Below are 23,253 nucleotides of genomic sequence, written 5' to 3'. Positions count from 1 at the left end.
TTTATTTGAGTTAAAATAAAATTATATTCAAATATTTAACGAACGATTGTAAAATCGAGCGATCGTTACGATGAGCGTGAAATATTTCCGCTCATTTGCCAGTAATTAATTGGCAAAAGAAGGAGTGTTTATCTCCTTTTTCGATCTCTGAGAGATCGAGCGAGAAAGCCAGGATCAACGAAAGATGAGTTCAACTGGCCTGAAAAAAAGCTTTACGTATAACAATACGTAATGTCGGACATTTATTCACGCGATTAGGACATGCGGTTAGAGAATGTAATTGGGGCACGTAATTTAAAATATACGTGATTAGAGATAGGCTCGAATAATTTCATTTAATCGAGAAATAGGATTGTTAGGGTTATCAGGTGATTATTAAGATTTTTTAATTTTCCTTTCAAAAAGTAGAGAATTGTTATGTGATTAATTTAGGTGATTAATATATTATGTATCTTTTAAAGAATCAGGAAATGTCGGTTTAAATAATATTAGGGAAAACAGATTAATAAATATTTCAATAATTATAATTAATAAAAAAATATATGACTCGAAATATAAAAAAAATTAATAAAAAAATATAAGACTCGAAATATAAAATTAAATAAATCAGTTTTAATGGCAATACGAGTCAAGTGTCGATCTTATAACACAATTATTTATTGTACAATCAAATAAGTATGGAACAAATTATAAAGAAAAGTTAGCGAACGTTTCGATCCTATTTTTGGGCTATCTTCAACACAATGTAATGATGATAAAAAACAGATAAAAAACAATAACCAAAGGTTTTATATCGGAGTCAATTACAAAGTGTACCTTCTAAAAATTAATAATAAATGCCTCGGTATCTCATTATTTTGACGATGCTTGTAATAAAATCAGTCAAATTTGTCAAAGAAAAAATTATTTAAAATTGAAAAACAAAAAGTGAAATAAATTAAATAAATAATGTAAACTAAAAATAAATTAAAAAATAGAATAATGTGAAAAAAAGGATTTTTAGGGCTATTAGGTGATCATCAAAAATAAAATAATGTAAAAAAAAGGGATTGTTAGGGCTATTAGGTGGTCATTAAAATTTTTTTAGGAAGGGACAAGTATGACAAGTGATGATAATTTTTGATATTAATACAAAGAAATACAATAAACCATAATAATCCAAGAACTCGAAGAAGAGAATATATTGGACAGAAATGCATAGTGATGGGAAACTGAAAGACAGTATGCATACAACTTATTTATTAATAGTAATACTATTTTGTAATTATATTAAATTTTATAATTTAGTACATTGTATTATATAAAGTAAGCATAAAAGTTATGCTGATATGAAAATTATAATAAAAATATATAAATAATGTTAGCTATATTAGAATGGAACATATGATAATTTGTTATACAGTCAAACCTGGTTAAGTGAGATCGCAAAGAACAGCTCATTTGATTCTATTTAAAGAAGTAGCTCACTTAGGCAATTTTTCAATTATCCAGATTTAAAATGCGCATATCTCACTTATAGAGGTAATTATCAAATAAAAATACGTACATAAATTAAATGTTCAAATAAACTTTATTATGCAAATAAGCACTATGTCATTACACATGTGAAAAAATATACAATGTAATGCATTGTAAAAAAATTTATTTAAAAGATATCTGTTATTTTCGATAACGCCATATACAACGTTGCAATGTAAAAACGATAATAATCTTATTTACAGAGGTTTTCTATGGGGTCGTCTCAGTTATAGAGATAATTATTGTTATGAATTGCTAAATATCAGTCTCAGTTAAAGAGATCGGGCATTCCTATTTACAGAGGTTTTTTGATGCAAAAATGTTAGAACCTCAAAAATAGTCTGAATAATAGAGATTTCTCTCTTATCCAGATCTTACTTAATCGGTTTAACTGTATTTTATATAGAGGAAGAGACTTAAAATATTTTGCAACATCTATATATATATTTTTCGAGTCTTGATTATAAAAACTTCAGAAGAATCAGTGATTTTAATTTGACAAATTCTATATATATATTAATAATTAAATTTTTAAATAATTTATCAATCATTTTATAAATTGATAAATATCAAAAATCAGTTTACTGCTAATTAAGAAGATTGATAGAAATACGATTAAAAATGTTTTTATTCCACAGCAGGCATTTTGTGTTTTATAAATAAAAAGATAAGTTTGACAAGGAATATAGAAAAATATTTATTTCTTCTTTGAATATTACAGTATCTTTCGCGATTGAATAATTTATTTACTATCAATTTACATACATACATATGTATCTTGTTATACAGCTACCGACATTTCACATAGCACGGAACAAAACCAGAAAATGTACGCATTATATATTTACCCTCTGAGAACATTCATGGATATTAGCTTTGTAGTTCATGACAGTTTCAATGTTCGTAGAGGGAGTATTGCTTTCAGGGATCACCTAAAAGCAGGCCTATAGATGCTTTCTTGCATCAATATTTTTAATTTAATTTAATTTTAATTTAATTTTAATTTTAATTTTATTTTTATTTTTCACTTTTACTATATCTAGATGTTTTTATTTATAAGTACAAAATCTGGATTGTTATTCTGTAATAATTGTTATTTTATTTTGTTTTATCTTGATATATATTTATTTATATGTATAAATAATAATATACATTTGTTATTATAATATATCTTAAAAAACGAAAAATTTCTCAAATATGTACTCATTTTCTTCTCCTGCACGTAAAGTCACGAAAGAAGATTCGGACTTCTTATGCAAACGTTATATCCAATGTTTAAAAAAAAACGAGCATCTTTATTTTATTAATAGTAAGCATTTTTAATAGAATATTACAAGGATCTTAAGAATAATTGAATTTAATCGCTAACATAATAAATAACAACTTCAATAGTAAAAGATATTTAATATATTAATTAAGGTGATTATTAAGGTATTTAATTAATAAAATTATTAAAAGAGAAACAAAAAATTAATGCATACATTTAATTTTAATCTTCAAAATATTGTTACAGAATATTTATAAATTTGTTTATAAAATACAAAAATAGAAGCATTTTATAATTTATTAAACAGCTTATTCACATTACTGAATTAACGTTTAATGGTAACAGTGCAAAAGTAACATCTTATAAAATAAGATGTTTTTTACTTAACTTTTCTACCTTTTACATAAACAGACACTATATTATGATCATTCCCCGAATACATAAATCTTTGGAGATTTTCCTCGAGTGTGTATTTTCTGAAGTTATCCAGTAAGCTGTTTTCTGCGTTCAAATCTATGACGAGAGCATCAAATTCTTTGCCTGGCATGAAATTACCGACTTTGTCCTCAATCGAAAGTGCTAAACACAATCAATATACAATTAGTTAGATTGAAAATTATAGCATATATTATTATATAAAAAAAACATATTTTACACGATAATTATCGTTTCTAATGTACAGGGTGTTTCAGACCACCCATACTATCCATTTAAAAACTAGAGAAGTGGTTATTTCAAAAAAGTAAAAACATTTTCTTTATAAATCGGGTGCGCTCTATTGAATGGTGATATTTTCAACTTTTGGTTCCGGCCGGAAATAGGCGATTCAGATCGGAAGTGCATTTTTTTAAATGGAACTCTCTGTTTTTCATTGCATATTCTTGTAGCTTACCTCGAGAGCTTTCCAAAACACTATAATAAAATATTTTTCCATCAAGTACTTTTCGAGTTATGAGGCTTGAAATCATTTCTTAGTTTTACATAAGCCATAAAATACCTTGTAAAATATTCATTTTTCGATTATCTTACCTTAATACTTTTATGTACAAAATAATGAGAGAAATCAGTTGGTGTAAAAAAAACACATAGCTGTTTCTAAGAAAAAATATGTAATTTGCAATTAACAATTCCATATTTTTTCTTAAAAACAACTGTATGATTTCTTTACACCAATTGATTTCTCTCATTATTTTGTACATAAAAGTATTAAGATAAGATAATCGAAAAATGAATATTTTACAAGATATTTTATGGTTTATGTAAAATTAAGAAATGATTTCAAGCCTCATAACTCGAAAAGTACTTCATGGAAAAATAATTTATTATAGTGTTTTGGAAAGCTCTCGATATAAGCTACAAGAATATACAATAAAAAACAGAGAGTTCCATTTAAAAAAATGCACTTCCGGTCTGAATCGCCTATTTCCGACCGGAACCAAAAGTTGAAAATATCACCATTCAATAGAGCGCACCCGATTTATAAAGAAAATGTTTTTACTTTTTTGAAATAACCACTTCTCTAGTTTTTAAATGGGTAGTATGGGTGATCTGAAACACCCTGTATAACTCGAACCTTACCTTTAGCACCTCCTAATGTTGCCATACAGAACACATCTTTGTAGTCAAATGGTACATTATCATGTCCCGTTAGAGATAGAGAACTTGATACATGTAAAACCGATCTCATTTCATCCAAGATGCTGTAACTTGATCCACCAGAAACATCTGAGAGGAGACACATTCATTAATAACGTTATAATGGACATTATGTCGATTAATTATTACATTGAATTTTATATAAAAATTTATATAAAAAATGTCATTATTAATAACATTTTTGCAAGATAAAATATTGACAGTACCTGTTCCGAGACCGACGTCGATATTATTAGCTTTTAGTCTCCGCACATCGCATAGACCACTTTTCAGATTTATATTCGAAGACGGACAGTGAATTATAGCTGTTCCTCGTTTCGCAAGTGTGTAAAGTTCGCTATCCTCAAGATAAATTCCATGCGCTAATATTGTCTGTAAAAAAATGGTTATAAATATATACTATAAATATATATTTAATTTAAATATATCTATTATGTATGAGAATAATATATATAATATCAATTCTTTCACCATGTATTTAACAGATAAATGAAACAAAGTTCAGTCTTACCTTCTTGGTAAGAAGACCAGCGGTTTCATAAACAGCTGTGCATGTAGTTTCTCCAAATTTTTCTTTTATTCTTTTTAGCTGGTCTTCAGTTTCAGCAATGTGACTCTACAGAGAATGAAAAATTAGTTGAATTAATAATGTGTGATGAATATTAAACAAGTGTAATATACCTGTATATGTAAATCTTTTTCTTTAGCAATCTCTGCCAGCTCTTGCATTAATTCCATGTCGCACTTCAATGCAAATCTTGGTGTGATAATTGGTCTCACAAGGGGATTCTACAAATAGTTTGAGTAGTATATCTTTTATTTAGATGATCATATATCAGTAAAATTTCCCATATATATAAAAAAAACTAGAAAACTATTATCTCATCACAATGTGCAGGAAATAAGATATAAATTTGTATTTACTCCTATTTGTTCGACAGCTTTTATAAAAGTCTTAGTAGTCTCAATTGATTTTTCCGTGGTTTCGTAATATCCATCATCCCGTGGAGTGTTCATGTTAACTTTTCCGATGAAAGCCCGTTGACCAAACTGTGAACACTTCTCTGCGAGAAGCGTAGACGCTTCGGTATAAAGAGATGCAAAATAACATGCTGTTGTTATACCAGTTTGTAAAGTTCGTTTCTGCAATAATGATTAAAATAATAATGAAAAGATGAGGATATTTTAAGTAAAATACAATTATTATTTTATAATATACTTTATATATTATTTAAAGTATTATTTAACATATTATAGTATTATTTTATATTACTTTATATAACTATTATTCTTAGATAAAATGTTTCAAGATTTGTTTTACGTACCACAACTATTTCAAACACTTTTTCTGCAAGTTCTTGATCAGTATACTGCCTCTCCAATGGAAAAGTATAAGTTTCCAGCCAATCTAAGAGAGTCTTATTGAAACCTAATCCAAGATTCGGAAACTGCACTGCATGAGTATGACAATCGATAAATCCAGGTACTATAAATTGTCCTGGTGATGAATTATTAACTTCATCTGCGTGAAAATCATCTATCTTCTGTTGATCTGGATTTTCCATAACATCAATAATCTGAATATGGTATAATACAAATATTAATAAAGATATTGTTACTGTTTTATATTTTATCTATATTAAATGAGTTACTAACAAAACAAAAAGATAGTAAAATATATAGAATACATTCAATACCTTGCCATCCTCGACAAGTATCGCAACGTTGTCCTGAAAAGTCACTTCTTCCTTTTCATCTGCATGAATCATGGAACCGGTAAAAACTTGTCGAACCATTGCACAGAATTGCTTTAATATGTACAATCTGTACTACTGGAACAATATAATGAAACATGTACACTGTCTTTTTCAAAAGCTTTAAAATATTTTTAAAAAATTTCTTCTCTTTATCTCTTAATCTAGTACAATTATCATAAAATTAGTTTTTCATAAGAAGGCTAAAAATAATGCATTTTTTCTTATATTATCATCATTACTCATTATTATGTACTTTATTATAATAATAAAAAATAAATAAATAATTGTGCAAATAATTTTACTTGTATATAAAGGAACATACATATATTAAATGCAAGTAAAAATTCTCATTATCCTCAAATGAAATATTAAATACAATATCACTTCTTTCACAAAGTAATTAATTATAAAGTGCTACGATCTCTTAATAACAATAATTTAACGAGATATTTATGATATGTTATCACAGCATGTGACTATTGTGGCCGAGATTATTTGCGATATAGAAAACGACAACGTTGCAAAACAGTTGATTTAATCTGGAATACCCATGCATTTGATTATATTCAATATCTGATACATATATCGTGATTATGTATTTTTTTCGACCGTACGGGATCCATACGACACATCTTCGATGCGATCCGCGATTTCCACCGAAATATAATCGCGATAATTACAAGATTATTAGATACTAGATACAAAGAACTGCACCAGACAAAAATACGTAAATAACTGGATACTAAAGAGAATAAGAGACTGAAAAGTGAATGCCACAGAAATTAAGATAGTAATTAGCTCGATATTTAATGGTAAAGAGGATTCAGTCAGAAACTGATCTCACGAATTTTATAATTGATGCTAATATTAATTGACAATTAAATATATATGGATCGATTTAAAAAAATTTTTTAAATAGAAATTAAAAATAATAAAATTTAAAAAATTAGAAAAATAGAAATTATTTGATCATTAATTATGTTCGATAATAAATGCAGAAATTGCATACAGAATTTTCGCTCTCATAGACGAGGGACATATTTTATACTTTGTGTGCGGCTTGTCGATCTTGTTCCAATAATCGCGTCAATCCAAGACAATGGAGAGCTTGATGAGGATAATAAAACCGCGAATGGTAGTGGCTACTTGCTTGGAACATTTCACTCTCAATCCAATGTGTGCCATTTCCAATGGCAACAAAAAACCTAAAACATTTTTGTGTTTTTTAATATTCTTGTCAATATCTCTAAATTTTTCTATTTTATGCCTTTTTAACTTTGTTTGCTAAAAAGAAGACACTTTTAATTTTACCTTGAAAGTGTGTATTGACAGACTTAAGTCTGCACAGGCATGATTTTCAGAACTTCATCCTTCAAATCTAAACTGAGAAACTTGTCAATGATTTCGTACTTCTTAATAGGAAAGGATAATAAATAGATATGCTCGAATGATTAGATTTTGCCATGAGATTAGATTTTCCCTGACCAGGCAACTTTTGTAACATATAAAGAGATTCCATTCCTTGTTATCCTCTTTTGCATGTTCGCGTTCTCTGCCTTTCATAATCAGAGCCTCTGAGACTTCCTCGATCACTTCTTGTTCCACAAGACCTTCACATGTTGCTGGAGCAACATCCGTCATTCTGATTGAGTAATATATTATAAAGAAAATGTTTCTTGAAATTACAAATAATATTAATCCTAAAAAATTCGGATTCTTTGAAAACATTATATAATCATATTAATTATATTATAATTATATCCAGTTTCATTTGATTATAATACGATTTCTATCAAGGAATATAAAACCTTATTTTACTATTAGTGTAAAGAAAAAAGTTCTATTATAATCAAATAAAACTCGAAAGGAATACAATTGACATTTTTTGATACTTATTATAATAATAAAGCGTGAACGCGATACGTCAACATGTGAAATTTGACAAGACACTTTGAAATGACAGAATTTCTCGTACATAAGAATGTCGATTTTTTAAACATCTCATACGGCTGATCGAAAAATATGCACATATTATTTTATTATTCTAATATATATGAAAGAACGAAAAATTTCTTAAATATATACTTATGTCACTTTTTTCAACCTCTCTCTTGAAATCACGGAAAAAGATTCTGATCATGCTTTGTGACGATGGCACTTCTTATGTCCGATATTTCAAAAAAAGTGCGTATTTTTCCTCTTTTTTGTTAACAGTAAATATAATATTTAAAATAAATTTTAAAAAATTTAAAAATAAATTTAAATAAATTTAAAAAAAAATATCACATTGGATATTATATTGGATCTTAAAGATAAATGAACAACTCGATCGCTAACATAATAATAAGCATGCAATGTTAATCATAAGAGATATTAAATACATTATATTATTAATGAAGGTAATCATTAAAATACTTATTAATAAAATTATTTAAAAAAAAAAACGAAAAATTAATGCATTTATAAAATTTTAATAATCTCTTAAAAATACAAAATATTATTTTATAAATTTGTTTATAATATACAAAAAATAGAAACACCTTATAATTCATTCAACAGCTTATTTAACGATTGCAACAATGCAATAGTAATATTTTATAAAATAAAATCTTTTTTAACTTACTTAACTTTTCTACCTTTTACATAAACAGATACTATATTACGATCATTCCCCGAATATATAAATCTTTGGAGATTTTCTTCGAGTGTATATTCTCTGAAATTATTCAAGAAACTGTGTTCTGCGTTCAAATCTATGATGAGAGCATCAAATTCTTTGCCTGGCAGCAGATTACCGACTTTGTCCTCAATCGAAAGCGCTAAACATAGTCAATATATTCTTAATATATTCTTAGATTGAAAATTATAATACATATTATAATTTTCAATCATATAAAAGGATATATTTTACACGATAATTATTGTTTCTAATATATAAAACTCGATTCTTACCTTTAGCACCTCCTAATGTTGCCATAATGAAGAAATCTTTGTAATCAAGAGGTACATAATCACGTGGTACATCATCTCCCGTTAAATGTAGAGAAATTGATACATGTAAAGCCGATCTAATTTCACCTAAGAAACTGTAATTTGATCCACCTGAAACATCTGAGAGAAGACACATTTATTATTAATGTAATAATGAACGATCAGTTATTATGTCGATTTTTACATCAAAATATATGATTATTAAAATTTAATATAAAATGTTTGTAAGATAAAATTCTTTCGGTACCTGTTCCAAGGCCGACGACGATATTTTTATCCTTTATTTTCCGCACATCGCAAAGACCACTTTTCAGATTTATATTGGAGCATGGACAGTGAATTATAGCTGTTCCTCGTTTTGCAAGTATGTCAAGTTCACTATCCTCTAGGTAGATACCGTGTGCTAATATTGTCTGTAAAAAAGATATTAAATATATATTATAAACATACATTTAATCGGAATATTTCATATTGATTCTTTCACAATCTACTTAATTATAATAAGATTGATAAAGGAAAATTAAATCTCACCTTGTTGGTAAGAAGACCAACGGTATCGTAAACATTTGTGTATGCTTTCCCGAATTTCTCTTTCACGGCTTTTACCTCGTCTTTATTTTCAGAAACGTGACTCTACAAAAAATGAAAAACATGTAGAACTGACACTAGCATATGATGAATATTACATGAGTATAATGATACCTGTATACGTAAATCTTTTTCTTTAGCAATATTTGCTAACTTTTTCATTAATTCCATATCGCAGCTCAATGCAAATCTTGGTGTAATAATTGGTTGCACAAGAGGATTCTACAAGAAGTTTTGAGTAATATGACATTTTTTGTTTACATGATTACATGATATTAATGACATTTTCTATCTAAATGTATATAATTGGAAAACTATTATCTTATCACAATGCATAGAAGATAAGATATGAATTTGCATTTACTCCTATTTTTTCGACAGCTTCTATAAAGGCCTTAGTAGTCTCGATTGATTTTTCCGTGCTTTCGTAATATCCATCATCTCGTGGTGCATTCATGTTTATTTTTCCGATGAAAGCTCGTTGACCAAGATCTGAACACTTCTGCGCGAGAATCGCAGATGCCTCGGTATATAGAGACGCAAAATAACAGGCTGTTGTTGTACCATTGAATATAGTTTCTTTCTGCAATAACAATTAAAATAATAATGAAAAGATGAGGATATTTTAAGTAAAATATAATTATTATTTTATATTATTTATAAACCATTATTTATATATTATTTATAATATTATTTTAAATACTATATAAGTAATCCTCTTAGATAATATTATATATTTAAAATTTGTTCTACGTACCACAACTATTTCAAACACTTTTTCTGCAAATTCTTGATCAGTATACTGCCTCTCCAATGGAAAAGTATAGGTTTCCAGCCAATCTAAAAGAGTCTTATCGAAACCTAATCCAAGATTCGGAAACTGTACTGCATGAGTATGGCAATCGATAAATCCAGGTATTATAAATTGTCCTGATGATAAATTATTAACTTCGTCTGCGTGAAAATTATCTATCTTTTGTTGATCTGGATTTTCCATAACATCAATAATCTGGATATTGTAAAATATAGATGTTAATAAAGATATTATTATTGTTTATATTTTATTTATATTAGATAAGTAACACTAATAAAACAAAAAATAGTAAAATTAATATATGGAATATATTAAATACCTTGCCATCATCGACAAGTATCGTAACATTCTTCTTAAAAATCACTTCTTCATTTTCATCTGCATGAATCATGGAACCAATAAAAATTTGTCGAGGCATTGTGAATTATTTTTTAAATATATACAATCGCCACTGAAACAATACAATAAAACATGTATATTGTCATCTGTAAAAGGTTTAAAATTTCTTCAAATGTTTCCTTTTGTATCTATAATCTTTCTAGTAAGATTACAGTAAAATTGATCTTTCAATAAGAAAATTATAAATAATCCATTTCTTTTTATATTATCAATATATTTTTATATCATTATGTATTCTATCATAATAGTAATAAAAAAATAGATAATTGTGCAAATAATTTTATTTCTACATAAAGGGACGCACATGTATGTATGTAATATATTTTTGATGTAAGTAAAAATTCTCATTACCTTTAAATACAATATCACTCAGTTTTTTTCACAAACTATTCAGCTATAAAGTGCTTCAGTCTTTTAGGAACAAAATTATTTAATGAGATATTTATATGTATATTCATAGCATGTGACTTGCAATAAAGATTATTGGCAATGTTAGAAAACAGCAACGTTTCAAATCTGCTGACTCCGCTGACTCGGTCTGGAAAAAGCACATAGGATTAGATCATGTCAATATCCGATAAACGTATTGTGATTATGTATTTTTTTTCCAACTGTACAGTCACACGACACATCTTCGGTACGATTCGCGATTTCCATCCGAAAGATAATCGCGACAATTATGAGATTATTGAACACCAGGAACCATTACACAAAAATACACAAATTACACAAAAATATATTACACAAAAATACGCAAATAATGTAGAAACTAACTTGAGATGGAGAGGGAGAAGCGAATGTGACGGAAATTAGATTAATAATTAGCTCTGTACTGTAAAGGGGGTCGATTTCCCCATTTTCGTCTGATTCCAGACGAAAGTGAGGAAATCGAGAACAACAAAAATATAAAAAGACATTTCTGAAAAATTAACAGATTAAAAATTATCATATTTTATTAGAAAAAAGAAAAGAGAGAACATGTATAAGATAAATCTGATAAAAAGTTTATTAAATTAAATATCGAAACTTGTAATTTAAAAGTTTTCCGGAAAACAGTTAGATATAGAGTAAAGTACTTATTTTCAAAATTAAAATAAAACTAGCAGCGGGTATATGTAGTGATCTTGAGGGATCTTGATCTCGAATGTCCTTATATGTCCCTATTTGTCTTTCAATTTTGAAAATAGATACCTTTTTCTATTTCCAACTGTTTCGGAGTAAAATATGATAAACTTTTTATCAGACTCACCCTGTATAAATAATGAGAACAGTAATGTGTGATCAGTGTAAGCGCAATTACATATTATTGGGTCAAAATTTACGGCTCGGATTTTATTAAAAGCTCGTGACATCGATGTTGATAAACCATTCATCTGATACGAAAATCGAGCGCAAGAACTCGCGAAATATTCGTCGGGTCCTGAACGATTAAAAGCTATATAAATGCGCGAGATTAGCAATAATACTAACGCGGATTTTCACTCAAATATAATTATTAAAAAAAATGTGACAGAACAATTACAGAGACACGCGAATCAGGATATTAATCGCGATTCTCCAGAGCTCGATGCAAAATCGATGTCCTTATAAGAAAAACGATCGTTTCACCAACCTGGGAAAATTCTTTACCGAGGTACGAAAGAGGCTCTTAATCCTTCCTGGACTCGCGTTGGCCCAATAGTGAAGAACAAAAGGTCGTTAGGAGACAGGATGATAGGAAACACATCGGTGATCTATCCCTTTCTTCGCGTGGCGAATTCTGATTGGCATAGGATCCTGTTATCACGCGTCCTCCGCGTGCAATTATTTGTTTTCATGTCATGTTTTGATCCTTTCAACCGCTCGTGAGCGAAATTTCGACAACAGACGACTCTCCCTCCGCCTTCCCCTTTTTCATGCACGAGACATTCCTTCAGGCATCTTTTCGAAAGAAAAATATAGCAATACTAAATATAAGATGAATATTCACTACTAAATACGAAAATCACAATGTGCAAGTTGCAAACGTAGAGCCGTTTTTTTTCTACGGAAAGACGCAGACTTCAAAAAATCCTACCATGATCGAACCTATCGTTTTTGTAACGAATTGCCAAAAAAACGCATGTTATAGTATATCGGATATTGGACATAATAAAATAATTACCAAATTTTAATTTTGCTTTTCAATTTTGCTGATTATATCTTCCTGATATTCTTTATGAATTTTTAAAATTAAATCTTTTTTCAAACTACAAAATTAGTACTAAAATCAGTAAGTTTTCTTTTTTCAATTGTTAACAGTAGATAATTATAGACAATCAATATTTAGATGGTCTAAAATATAGAAATATAGTAAAATTTTTAAAATTTGTGTTACATCTTTGCCAGTGATATTCTCATGATAATTTTCCAAAGTTTCGAAAATTTAAATTTTCGCATGACTTTTTTTTGATCATATTTCCAGCTTCTATAAAGATAGTCTCGGTCATGGTATCTCAATTGATTTTTTCGCTTTCGTCCTGTAACTATCGTCCTGTAGAGCGTTCAGGCTTACTTTTCCAATGAAAGCTCATTGATCAAAACTATGAAACCATCTTCGCAAGAATTGTAGATGTCTCGGTGTACAGAGATGCAAAATAATACGCTGTTGTTATACCAGTATATATAATTTGTTCCTGCAATAACAATTCAAATAATAATGAAAAGATAGGAATATATTTTTTAGGTCAAACATAACTATATTATTTTATAATATTACTTTATACATTTGTAATATTATTTTAAATTATTATAAAATTACTATAAATTACTATATTTGTAGTATTATTTTAAATTACTATAAAAGTATTGTTCTTAGACAACATAATGGTTCAAGATTTATCTTACATGCTACAATTTTAAACATTTATTCTGCAAATTGTCCACCAATACTCTCCAATGGATAAATTAGTAGGTTTCCACCCAATTTAAGAGAGTCTTATCATAACCAATCCAAGATTTGGAAGCTCCACTGCATGTGTTTGGCAATCAATAAGTCCATATATTATAAATTGTCTGGATGAATTATTAACTTCATCTCTATGATAATTATCTATCTTCTGTTGATCTAAATTTTCTATAACATCAATAATCAGAATATTGTATAATGCAGATATTAATAAAAATATTGTTATTTTATCTACGAGTTACTAATGAAATAAAAAAATAGTAAAAGTAATAAATGAAATATGTTATATACCTTGTCATCCTCAACAAGTATTGTAATTCTTCTTAAAGATCAGTTCTCCATTTTATCTACATAAATGAGAACCAGTAAAAACTTGCCGAGACATTGTGCAGTTTTTTAATATATTACCACTGAAAAAATATAATGAAACATACAAGCCTTTCGTTTTTGTCAATGAGAGACATATTTTAGGCAATGCACTTTCTTACATAATAAATCATAGTATATATCATATCATCATAGTACAATAATACAGCAAAATTATTTAAACTTTATGAACAAAATAATAAGCACACATTAAATTGTATTAATAATTTCTTTCCTGTACTTTATAATCCATTTTCTCTGGAGTCTTGGCAAAAACATGCACTTACACTGTCCCCCATCCGACAGAAAATAATTAGATACATTTTAATATTCAAATAACTGGTGAAAATGCGATTAAAGTATTGACACAAAGCCCAAGATCTTGAGAAATTATGTGTTCATACCAACATTGAAATATTCGATACAGCACACGAAAATCTTGAAGTAATATTTCTACAGACACTATGTAATATTTTTAATATTCTTGTCAATATCTCTAAACTTTCATGTCTTTTTAAAACTTTGAATCTAAAAGATACCTAAAAAAAAGGCACTTTTAATTTTACGTTGAAATGTATGTATTAACAGGCTCGAGTCTGCATCTGTACAGGTATGACTTTCAGAGATCTTCATTCTTTAAATCTAAACAAAAAGGAACTTGTCAATGATTTTATATTCCTTGAATTCTGAAAATCCCTTGATTCTTTGAAAATTATTGATAATCGCTACGCCAGATATATATTGTGATTTTACATAAGAAATTCTGTTTTATATCAGAAGATCTTATCAATCTTCATATGTTGAAGAATTGCATCATGTAATTTACATGTTCATGCTTTGTGATTAAAAATTAAGAATATATATAAATGTATATGCATATATGTATATATATATATATATATATATATATATATAATATATATATATATATATATACACATCATACATACATATATATATATATATATACACATACATACATCATACATACATATATATATATATATATATATATATATAAATTTATAATTATATATCTAAAATTATGTTTTCCATTTCTATTTGATTATAACTCAGTTTCTATCATGGAATATAAAATTTCATTTTGTTAGTAGTATAGTCTATATAAGAAAGCCAAAATTACATTATAATCAAATAAAACTCGAGAATACAATCGATATTTCTTGATATTCATTATATTATTCTTAATTTTTTTTTAATAATATATAGCGTGAATAGGCGACACATCAACGTGAAATTTGACAAGCAGTTTGAAATAACAGAAATTCTCATATATAAGAATGTCGATTTTTAAACATCTCGTATGACTGGGTGACAAAATATGCAAATATTATTTTGTTATTCTAATATACGTGAAAAGACGAAAAATTTACCACACGTATATTAATCACGTTACTTTTTCCGGCTTCTCTCTTGCATGTAAAATCATGTAAGGTTATCGTTACGTGCTTCTTGATGGCGATTCTTATGTATGTACATACGTCATATCCGATGTTTAAAACAAGCGCGTATATTTTTAAAGGAATATTACACGGACCTTAAGCACGGTCTTCTAGACCGTGACTTTAAGAATATTTGAACTCACTATAACGTAACAATAATTACAATTTCAATCGTAAGAGATTCAATACATTATGTTAATTAAGGTGATTATTAGGATACTTATTAATAAAATTATTAAAAGAAAAACGAAGAATTAATGCGCTCATAAAATTTTAATGTTCTAACAATATAATAACAGAATATTATTTATAAATTTATTTATAACATACAAAAATAAAAACATTTTATTTTAATTCATTCAACAGGTTATTTCCATTTTACTTTATAAAATTTTATATAAAATTTTAAATATTATTTCCATTAGGAAATGATATTTAAAAATTGTAACAGTGTAAAAACGTAACATCTTATGAAGTAAAATCCTTTTTAATTTATTTAATTTGTCTGCCTTTTATATAAATTTCTATTATATTATGGAAAGTGCCGGAATATATAAATCTTTGGAGTCTTTCCTCGAGTGTGTATTCTCTGAAATTGTTGTCTACGAAGCGCTTGTCTGCGTTCAAATCTATAATGAGAGCATCAAATTCTTTGCCTATCTCGAAATTACCAACTTTGTCCGAAATCGAAAGAGCTAAACACAATCAATGTACACATAGTTAGAAAAAATTATAATACATATTATTATATAAAGACATACTTTGATAATTATCGTTTCTAATGTATATGTAATAATATTCGAATTTTACCTTTAGCACCTCCTAATGTTGCCATAAAGAAGGCATCTTTGTAATCAAGTGGCACATAATCATCTACATCAGATTCATTAGATTTCTTTGAAGCAAAAGATAGAGCATTTGATACATGTAAAGCCGACCTCATTTCATTCAATATGCTGTAATTTGATCCACCTGCAATATCTGAGAGAACATATATTTATTATCAACGTATTATCAATGATGAACATTATGTCGACCAGTTATTACATTGAATTTTGTATAATTTTATATCAAAATATATCGTTATTAATATAAAATTTTTGCAAGATAAAATTCTTTCAGTACCTGTTCCAAGACCGACGACAATATTTTTCCTCTTTAAATTCCGCACATCACAAAGACCGCTTTTCAGATTTAAATTCGAAGTTGGACAGTGAACTATAGCTGTTCCTTTACTTGTAAGCTTTTTAAGTTCATTTTCGGATAGGTAATTCCCGTGTGCTAATATTGTCTGTAAAAAAAGATTAGATATGCATTATATACATATATTTCATCAGTATATCTCTATTATGTATGAGAATAATATATGTAATGTCGATTCTTTTACAATGTACTTAATAGATTGATAAAGGAAAATTAAATTTTACCATATTGCGAAGAATACCAGCGTTTTCGTAAACATCTGTGTATGTCGGTACTGCAAATTTTTTAGTCACCTCTGCTATTTCTTCTGGGTCTTGAGATATGTTACTCTACGGAAAATAAAAAACACATTAAATTGCCACTAGCGTGATGAATATTACACGAGTATAATGTGTATATACCTGTATACGCAATTGTTTTTCAGCAGCAAGACCTGCCAGCGCTCTCAATAATTCCCTGTCACAACTCAATGCATTTCTTGGTGTAATAATTGGTTGCACAAGAGGATCCTACAAAAAGTTTTGAGGAATGTGAAATATTTTTGGGTTAAATAATTACGTGATATTAATGAGATTTTCTAAATATATATAATTAGAAAACTATTATCTTGTCACAATGTTGTCACAGGAAATCAGATATAAATTTGCATTTACATCTAAATTTTTGACAGTGTCTATAAAGGTCCTAGTATTCCGAATACACTCTTCTGTGGTTTCGTAATAATTATCAGATCGTACCGCGTTCATGCATATTTTTCCGACGAAAGCTCGTTGACCTTGCGCTGAACACATCGCCGCGAGACGTGTACATGGCACGGTATACAACGCTGCAGAATAACATGCAGTTGTTACACCAACTGCCAAAATTCGTCGCTGCAATAACAATTAAAATAATAATGAAAAGATAACAATATCTTGGTCAAAAACAATTATTATTTTATAATATACTCTTTATTATTTATAGCATTATTTTACATATTATGGTATTATTTTTTATTATTTATACACTATTATTATTTATATTATTTTATATTATTATATAAGTATTGTTCTTAGGTTACGTTTATAGAATGTTTATAGAATATTATGCTTCAAGATTTATTTTACATACCACAACTCTCTCAAACACTAATTCTGCAAGCACATTTTGATTAAACTTCTTCTCCAATGGATAAGCATAGGTATCCAGCCAATTTAAGAGAGTTTTATCATAACCCAATCCAATATTTGGAAATTGTAGTGTGTATGTATGGCAGTCGATAAATCCAGGTATCATAAATTGTCCTGGTAGTAAATGATTATCTTTGTAAGGTTGAAAATCATCTATCATCTGTTCATCTCGATTTTCCATAACGTCAATAATCTGAATGTTGTATAATACAGATGTTAATAAAGGTATTGTCATCTATATGTTTTATATATATTACGTATATTTTATCTATATTAAATGAGTTACTAATAAAACAAAAAAATAGTAAAAATAATATATAAAATATGTTAAATACCTTGCCATCCTCGACAAATATTGTAGCCCATTGCTGAAAAATAACTTCTCCATTGTCTTGTGCATGAATTATAGAACCAGTAAAAACTTGTCGAACCATTGTGCACAGTACTTTTTTAAATATATACAATCACCACTGAAACAATACAATAAAACATGTACATTGTCATCTGCAAAAGCTTTCAAATTTTTTTTAAATGTTTCCATTTATAATCATATAATGTTTCTATTTATTATCTATAATCTTTCTACTACGGCAAAATTGATTCTCCAGTAAGAAAATTACAAATAACGTATTTTTTCTTATATTATCATCGTGTACTTCTCATTATGTATTCTATCATAATAATAATAAAAAAATAGATAATTGTGCGAATAATTTTTCTTCTAAATAAAGGAATGTACACGTGTATACGTAATATATTTTTGGTATAAATAAAAATTCTCATTACCTACAAATATAATATCACTCGGCTTTTTTCGCAAACTATTCAGTTATAAAGAGCTTGAGTCTTTTAATAATAAAATTATTTAATGAGGTATTTATGATATATGTATTATCACAGCCTGTGACTATTGCGGCATAGATTTGGTCATGTAGAAAACAGCAACGCGTTGCAAAACAGCTGATTCGGTCTGGAAAAGCACATATTATATTATTAGATCATGTCCAACATCCGTTAAACGTATTGTGATTATGTATTTTTTTCAACTGTACAGGGGTCACACGACACATCTTCGGCACGATCTGGGGTTTCCATCCGAAAAATTGCGACAATTACAAGATTATTGAGGGAACCGCATCACACAAAAGTACGCAAATAATGTAGAGATTAACTAGAGACGGTGAAGCGAATGCGACGAAAATTAGGGTAATTACCCCGATATTGGCAGAGCAGATAATTTGGTCGGGAGTGATGAGAGAGAGAAAAAGAGAGAGAGAGAGAGAGAGAGAGAGAGAGAGAGAGAGAGAGAGAGAGAGGGAGAGAGGGAGAGGGAGAGGGAGAGAGGGAGAGGGAGAGAGAGGGAGAGGGAGAGAGAGAGAGAGAGAGAGAGAGAGAGAGAGAGAGAGAGAGAGAGAGAGAGAGAGAGAGAGAGAGAGAGAGAGAGAGAGAGAGAGAGAGAGAGAGGAGAGAGAGAGAGAGAGAGAGAGAGAGAGCATCAAAAATATAAAAAAAGCAATATGAAAAATTAACAGTATCGTATATTATTAAAAATAAAGAATAGAGAGAACATATACAAGATGAGTCTGATAAAAAGTTTATTTTTCTTAAAAACTGGTTAAACATAAAGAAAGATATTCATTATTAAAGTTGTAAGAAAAATAGGAGTATGTACCTTTTTAAATAAGAAGGGATACTAATGAATCATTCCATTGTTAGTGAGCTTAATAACTTTTATGTCAGCATTCGATAAATCACGAACCTGTGCGACATTCGCAGCAAAAGAAAAAGGATGCCACAATAAAAGATCGTAATGCAATGATGTCGATAATCGTATATATATGAAAATCGAGCGCGAGAACTTGCGAAATATTCGTCGAGTCATGTACGATTAAGAACTGTGTAAATGTACGAGATTAGCAATAATACTAACACGTGTTTTTTACGTGAATATAAATAAAAAAAGAAATATGACAGAACAATTAGAGACATGCGAATACTCAGGACATTAATCGCGAAGAAAAATGATCGTCTCACCAATTTAGGAAAATCCTTTACTGAGGTACAAAAAAGGCTCTTCGTCCTTTTTGGACACGCGCTTGTCGAATAGTGAGAAGCCAAACGCCTTTAGGAGACACATCGATGATCTATTCCTTTCTTCACGTGGCGAATTTTGATTGGCACAGAGTCCTGTTATCACGCGTCCTTCGCGTGCCACTATTTGTTTTCATGTCTTCATGTTTTCATGTGTTTTGATCCCTCGAACTTGCAGCCGCTCGGAAGCAAAATTTCGGTAACAAACGCCTCTTTCTCCGCCTTCCCTTTTCCATGACATGGCAGATCTCGAAAAGTCCTACCATCATCAGATCTTCCGTTTTTCTAACGAATGGCCAAAAAAACGCACGTCACAGTATATCGGATATTGAACACGATAAAATAATTACCGAATTTTCTACTCTTCAACTTCGCTGATTATATTCTTTTTGAATTTTTAAAATTAAATTTTTTTCAAACTATAAAATTAGTATCAAAATAAATAATTTTTTTGTTTTCAATTGTCAATAGTCGACACTTATAAACAATCAATAATTACTAGTCGATAGAAATAGTAAAATTTTTTAAATTTATATTACTTCTGTCGACAATATTCCCGTGATAATTTTCCAATTTTCAAAAGTTTAAATTTTTGCATTTTCAAGTTGTATCACTTCTTTGTGATTATATTTTCAGTTTATATAAAGGCAATAGACTTAATTGATTTTTTTAGTAATTTCGTGCATTGTCGCATTGGTGCGTTCATGCTTACTTTTTCGATGAAACTCCGTTGATCGGATTATGAAACCATGTTCACGAGAAATGCCTCGGTACAAAGATGCAAAACATACTGTTATATTAGTTTGTATAGTTCGTTTCTGCAATAACAGTTAAAATAATAATAAAGAGATAAGAATATTTCAGATCAAACATAATAATTATTTTATTTCATTTTATTTTATTTTATTATTATTATTTTATGACATTACTTTATATATATTATTTATACTATTATTTTAAATTATGTAAGTATTGTTCTTAGATAATATTATACGTTATTTGTTTTACATACCAAAATTTTCAAACACATGTTCTGTAAATCAATGTTAATCAATATACTACCCCTCCAATGGATAAGTATAAGTTTCCAGCAATCTAAGAAATTCTTATCATAACTCAATTCAAGATTTGGAAATTGCACTGCATGTGTATGACAATCAGTAAATTCAAGTATTATAAGTTGTCCTAGTGATAAATTATTAACTCAGTCTGCATGAAAATCATCTATCTTCTGATGATCTATCCTTGGATTTTCTGTAACATCAATAATTTGGATATTGTATAGCAATACACAGATGTTAATAGAGATATTATTATTGTTTTATCTACATTAGATGAATTATTAATAAAACTAATTAAAATATTAATCAAAAGAATAAAAAAGTAATATATGAAATATATTAAATATATATAATACTTTGTCATTCTCGACAGGTACTGCAATGCTCTCTTTAAAATCACTTCTCCATTTTCATCCGCATGCATCATAGAACTAGCGAAAACTTGTCAAGACAGTGGAGTATTTTTCTAATATATACAATCATCACTGAAACAATATAATGAAACATATTATTAGCGTAAAAATATAGAAGCTTCAAAAAATTTTTTAAATGTTTCTTTTTATCTCTACATAATTTAACTAATATAACTATCATAAAATTAATTTTCCAATAAAAAAAGAGTATATAAATAACGTATTTTTTTATTATTTTATAATTCATTATTATGTACTCTATCATAATAATAAAAAAATAAATAATTGTGCAAATAATTTTACTTCTATACAATATAAAGGAACATACATATATATGTGTAATATATTTTAGATGCGAATAAAAATTCACATTATCTTCAAATATAACATCAAATACACCTGATAAAGTTAACATTTTTCTCGATAATGGTTAGAGAAAGATATCCATTATCAAAATTGTAAGATAAGTAGGAGCGATAAATGTGGCTTGGACCTTGAATATCCATTTTCTATAATTCTATAATTAATGTCAACTGTAATTTTCCCTTTTTAAATAAGAAGAGATACTTTTACTCAATCGATAGTACTCAGAATTTAATCATTTTTGTATAATAGCTTATTTTTCGAAAAATCAACAACAATATTTATAAAATTAAAAGTCAGATTGAAAATTTGAATCTAGATGATGATCTCACAAGGATAAAATCTATTCATTTATTTGGAACACTGAAAATGGAAATTATAATAATATAAAAATAATATAGAAATAGAAACAAGAATATTCAGGAACAATATATACAATGGAAAAGTGTCTTTCAAAGATAATTAATCTCACAAACTTTAATTAATATTATGGTTAATATATATTAATTAAAGCTTATAAAATATTTGTGTTAATATTCTTGCCAATATCTCTGAATTTTTGTGTGTCTTTTTATCAACTGTGATTGCTAAAGAAATAATAAAAAAAAGGAGATACCTTTAGTTATACCTTCAAATGTGTGCATTGAACTCGAGTCTGCTTCTCTTTGTACAGGTATAATTTTCAGAACTTCATTCTTCAGATTTGGACCGAGAAACTTGTCAATGATTTCATATTCCTTGATGGTTAAGGAGATAGATAGATGCACTCAAATAATTGGATTTTATTATCTCTGCCCAGATCAAGCTTCGTAAAAGGGACTTATTCCTTGCTATTTTTTCTTCCATATCCACATCCATATCCTCTGCCTCTATCATATATGTAGTCTCTGAAAGTACTTTAACTGCCTCCCCTCTGTGATTGAGAATATATATTATGAAGAAAATGTCCCCTGAAATTACAATTTCTTGAAAAATTCAGATTCTTTGAAAATATTGATAATCGTGATATATTTCTATCACCATATTTTATATAAGAAATTCTTGTTTCAAAAAATCGTGTCAAATTCCACATGATAAAGGATCACCTGTTCATGCTCCATGATTAAATATCAAGAATATGTTTATAATAAAAATAAAAGTATGTGTACATATGTGTGTGTGTAAAATATCTATAATTATATCTCTTCCAGTTTTATTTCATTAACACT

General features: G+C 28.1%; 3 protein-coding genes across 3 annotated transcripts; all 3 read right to left on the bottom strand.

Moving 5' to 3' along the window:
• Positions 1 to 3,074: 3,074 nt before the first annotated feature.
• Positions 3,075 to 6,267, bottom strand: LOC105248510 (guanine deaminase). Its single transcript, XM_025413315.1, has 8 exons — positions 6,139 to 6,267; positions 5,767 to 6,018; positions 5,366 to 5,584; positions 5,123 to 5,230; positions 4,953 to 5,057; positions 4,648 to 4,813; positions 4,364 to 4,510; positions 3,075 to 3,364 (listed from the first exon to the last, which is right to left on the bottom strand). Exons 1-8 carry the CDS (start codon positions 6,235 to 6,237, stop codon positions 3,165 to 3,167), a joined length of 1,296 nt encoding a protein of 431 aa, XP_025269100.1. The 5' UTR covers positions 6,238 to 6,267; the 3' UTR covers positions 3,075 to 3,164.
• A 970-nt stretch (positions 6,268 to 7,237) lies between these two features.
• On the bottom strand, positions 7,238 to 15,841 carry LOC105248511 (guanine deaminase). The gene is made up of 16 exons (XM_011253336.2): positions 15,677 to 15,841; positions 14,208 to 14,326; positions 13,856 to 14,084; positions 13,524 to 13,644; positions 12,603 to 12,910; positions 11,342 to 11,528; positions 10,911 to 11,042; positions 10,535 to 10,786; positions 10,142 to 10,360; positions 9,892 to 9,999; positions 9,721 to 9,822; positions 9,437 to 9,602; positions 9,151 to 9,309; positions 8,822 to 9,017; positions 7,510 to 7,840; positions 7,238 to 7,403 (listed from the first exon to the last, which is right to left on the bottom strand). Exons 7-15 carry the CDS (start codon positions 11,007 to 11,009, stop codon positions 7,612 to 7,614), a joined length of 1,530 nt encoding a protein of 509 aa, XP_011251638.2. The 5' UTR covers positions 11,010 to 11,042; positions 11,342 to 11,528; positions 12,603 to 12,910; positions 13,524 to 13,644; positions 13,856 to 14,084; positions 14,208 to 14,326; positions 15,677 to 15,841; the 3' UTR covers positions 7,238 to 7,403; positions 7,510 to 7,611.
• Positions 15,842 to 16,190: 349 nt separating this feature from the next.
• Positions 16,191 to 22,995, bottom strand: LOC105248512 (guanine deaminase-like). The gene is made up of 14 exons (XM_011253337.3): positions 22,662 to 22,995; positions 21,626 to 21,754; positions 21,221 to 21,462; positions 20,921 to 21,026; positions 20,152 to 20,493; positions 18,904 to 19,087; positions 18,453 to 18,587; positions 18,059 to 18,310; positions 17,602 to 17,820; positions 17,350 to 17,457; positions 17,173 to 17,277; positions 16,871 to 17,036; positions 16,556 to 16,726; positions 16,191 to 16,440 (listed from the first exon to the last, which is right to left on the bottom strand). Exons 7-14 carry the CDS (start codon positions 18,549 to 18,551, stop codon positions 16,238 to 16,240), a joined length of 1,323 nt encoding a protein of 440 aa, XP_011251639.2. The 5' UTR covers positions 18,552 to 18,587; positions 18,904 to 19,087; positions 20,152 to 20,493; positions 20,921 to 21,026; positions 21,221 to 21,462; positions 21,626 to 21,754; positions 22,662 to 22,995; the 3' UTR covers positions 16,191 to 16,237.
• Between the last annotated feature and the right edge of the window lie 258 nt (positions 22,996 to 23,253).

This window comes from Camponotus floridanus, unplaced genomic scaffold, assembly GCF_003227725.1.
Source record: "Camponotus floridanus strain SB8 unplaced genomic scaffold, Cflo_v7.5 scaffold11, whole genome shotgun sequence".
Taxonomy (NCBI): domain Eukaryota; kingdom Metazoa; phylum Arthropoda; class Insecta; order Hymenoptera; family Formicidae; genus Camponotus; species Camponotus floridanus.
This window is presented reverse-complemented; position numbering and strand designations above follow the sequence as displayed.

Excerpts from the sequence above, each read along its gene's own strand:
- LOC105248511 (XM_011253336.2), bottom strand. The coding sequence starts at position 11,009 with ATGCCTCGACAAATTTTTATTGGTTCCATGATTCATGCAGATGAAAAT. Across the intron at positions 9,310-9,436 it reads CGTCGTCGGCCTTGGAACAG|ATGTTTCAGGTGGATCAAAT; the intron begins GTACCGAAAGAA and ends GTCTTCTCTCAG. Across the intron at positions 9,018-9,150 it reads AACATTAGGAGGTGCTAAAG|CGCTTTCGATTGAGGACAAA; the intron begins GTAAGAATCGAG and ends GACTATGTTTAG.
- LOC105248512 (XM_011253337.3), bottom strand. The coding sequence starts at position 18,551 with ATGGTTCGACAAGTTTTTACTGGTTCTATAATTCATGCACAAGACAAT. Across the intron at positions 16,727-16,870 it reads TGTCGTCGGTCTTGGAACAG|ATATTGCAGGTGGATCAAAT; the intron begins GTACTGAAAGAA and ends ATGTTCTCTCAG. Across the intron at positions 16,441-16,555 it reads AACATTAGGAGGTGCTAAAG|CTCTTTCGATTTCGGACAAA; the intron begins GTAAAATTCGAA and ends GATTGTGTTTAG.
- LOC105248510 (XM_025413315.1), bottom strand. The coding sequence starts at position 6,237 with ATGGTTCGACAAGTTTTTACCGGTTCCATGATTCATGCAGATGAAAAG. Across the intron at positions 4,814-4,952 it reads CTGGTCTTCTTACCAAGAAG|ACAATATTAGCGCATGGAAT; the intron begins GTAAGACTGAAC and ends ATTTTTTTACAG. Across the intron at positions 4,511-4,647 it reads CGACGTCGGTCTCGGAACAG|ATGTTTCTGGTGGATCAAGT; the intron begins GTACTGTCAATA and ends GTCTCCTCTCAG.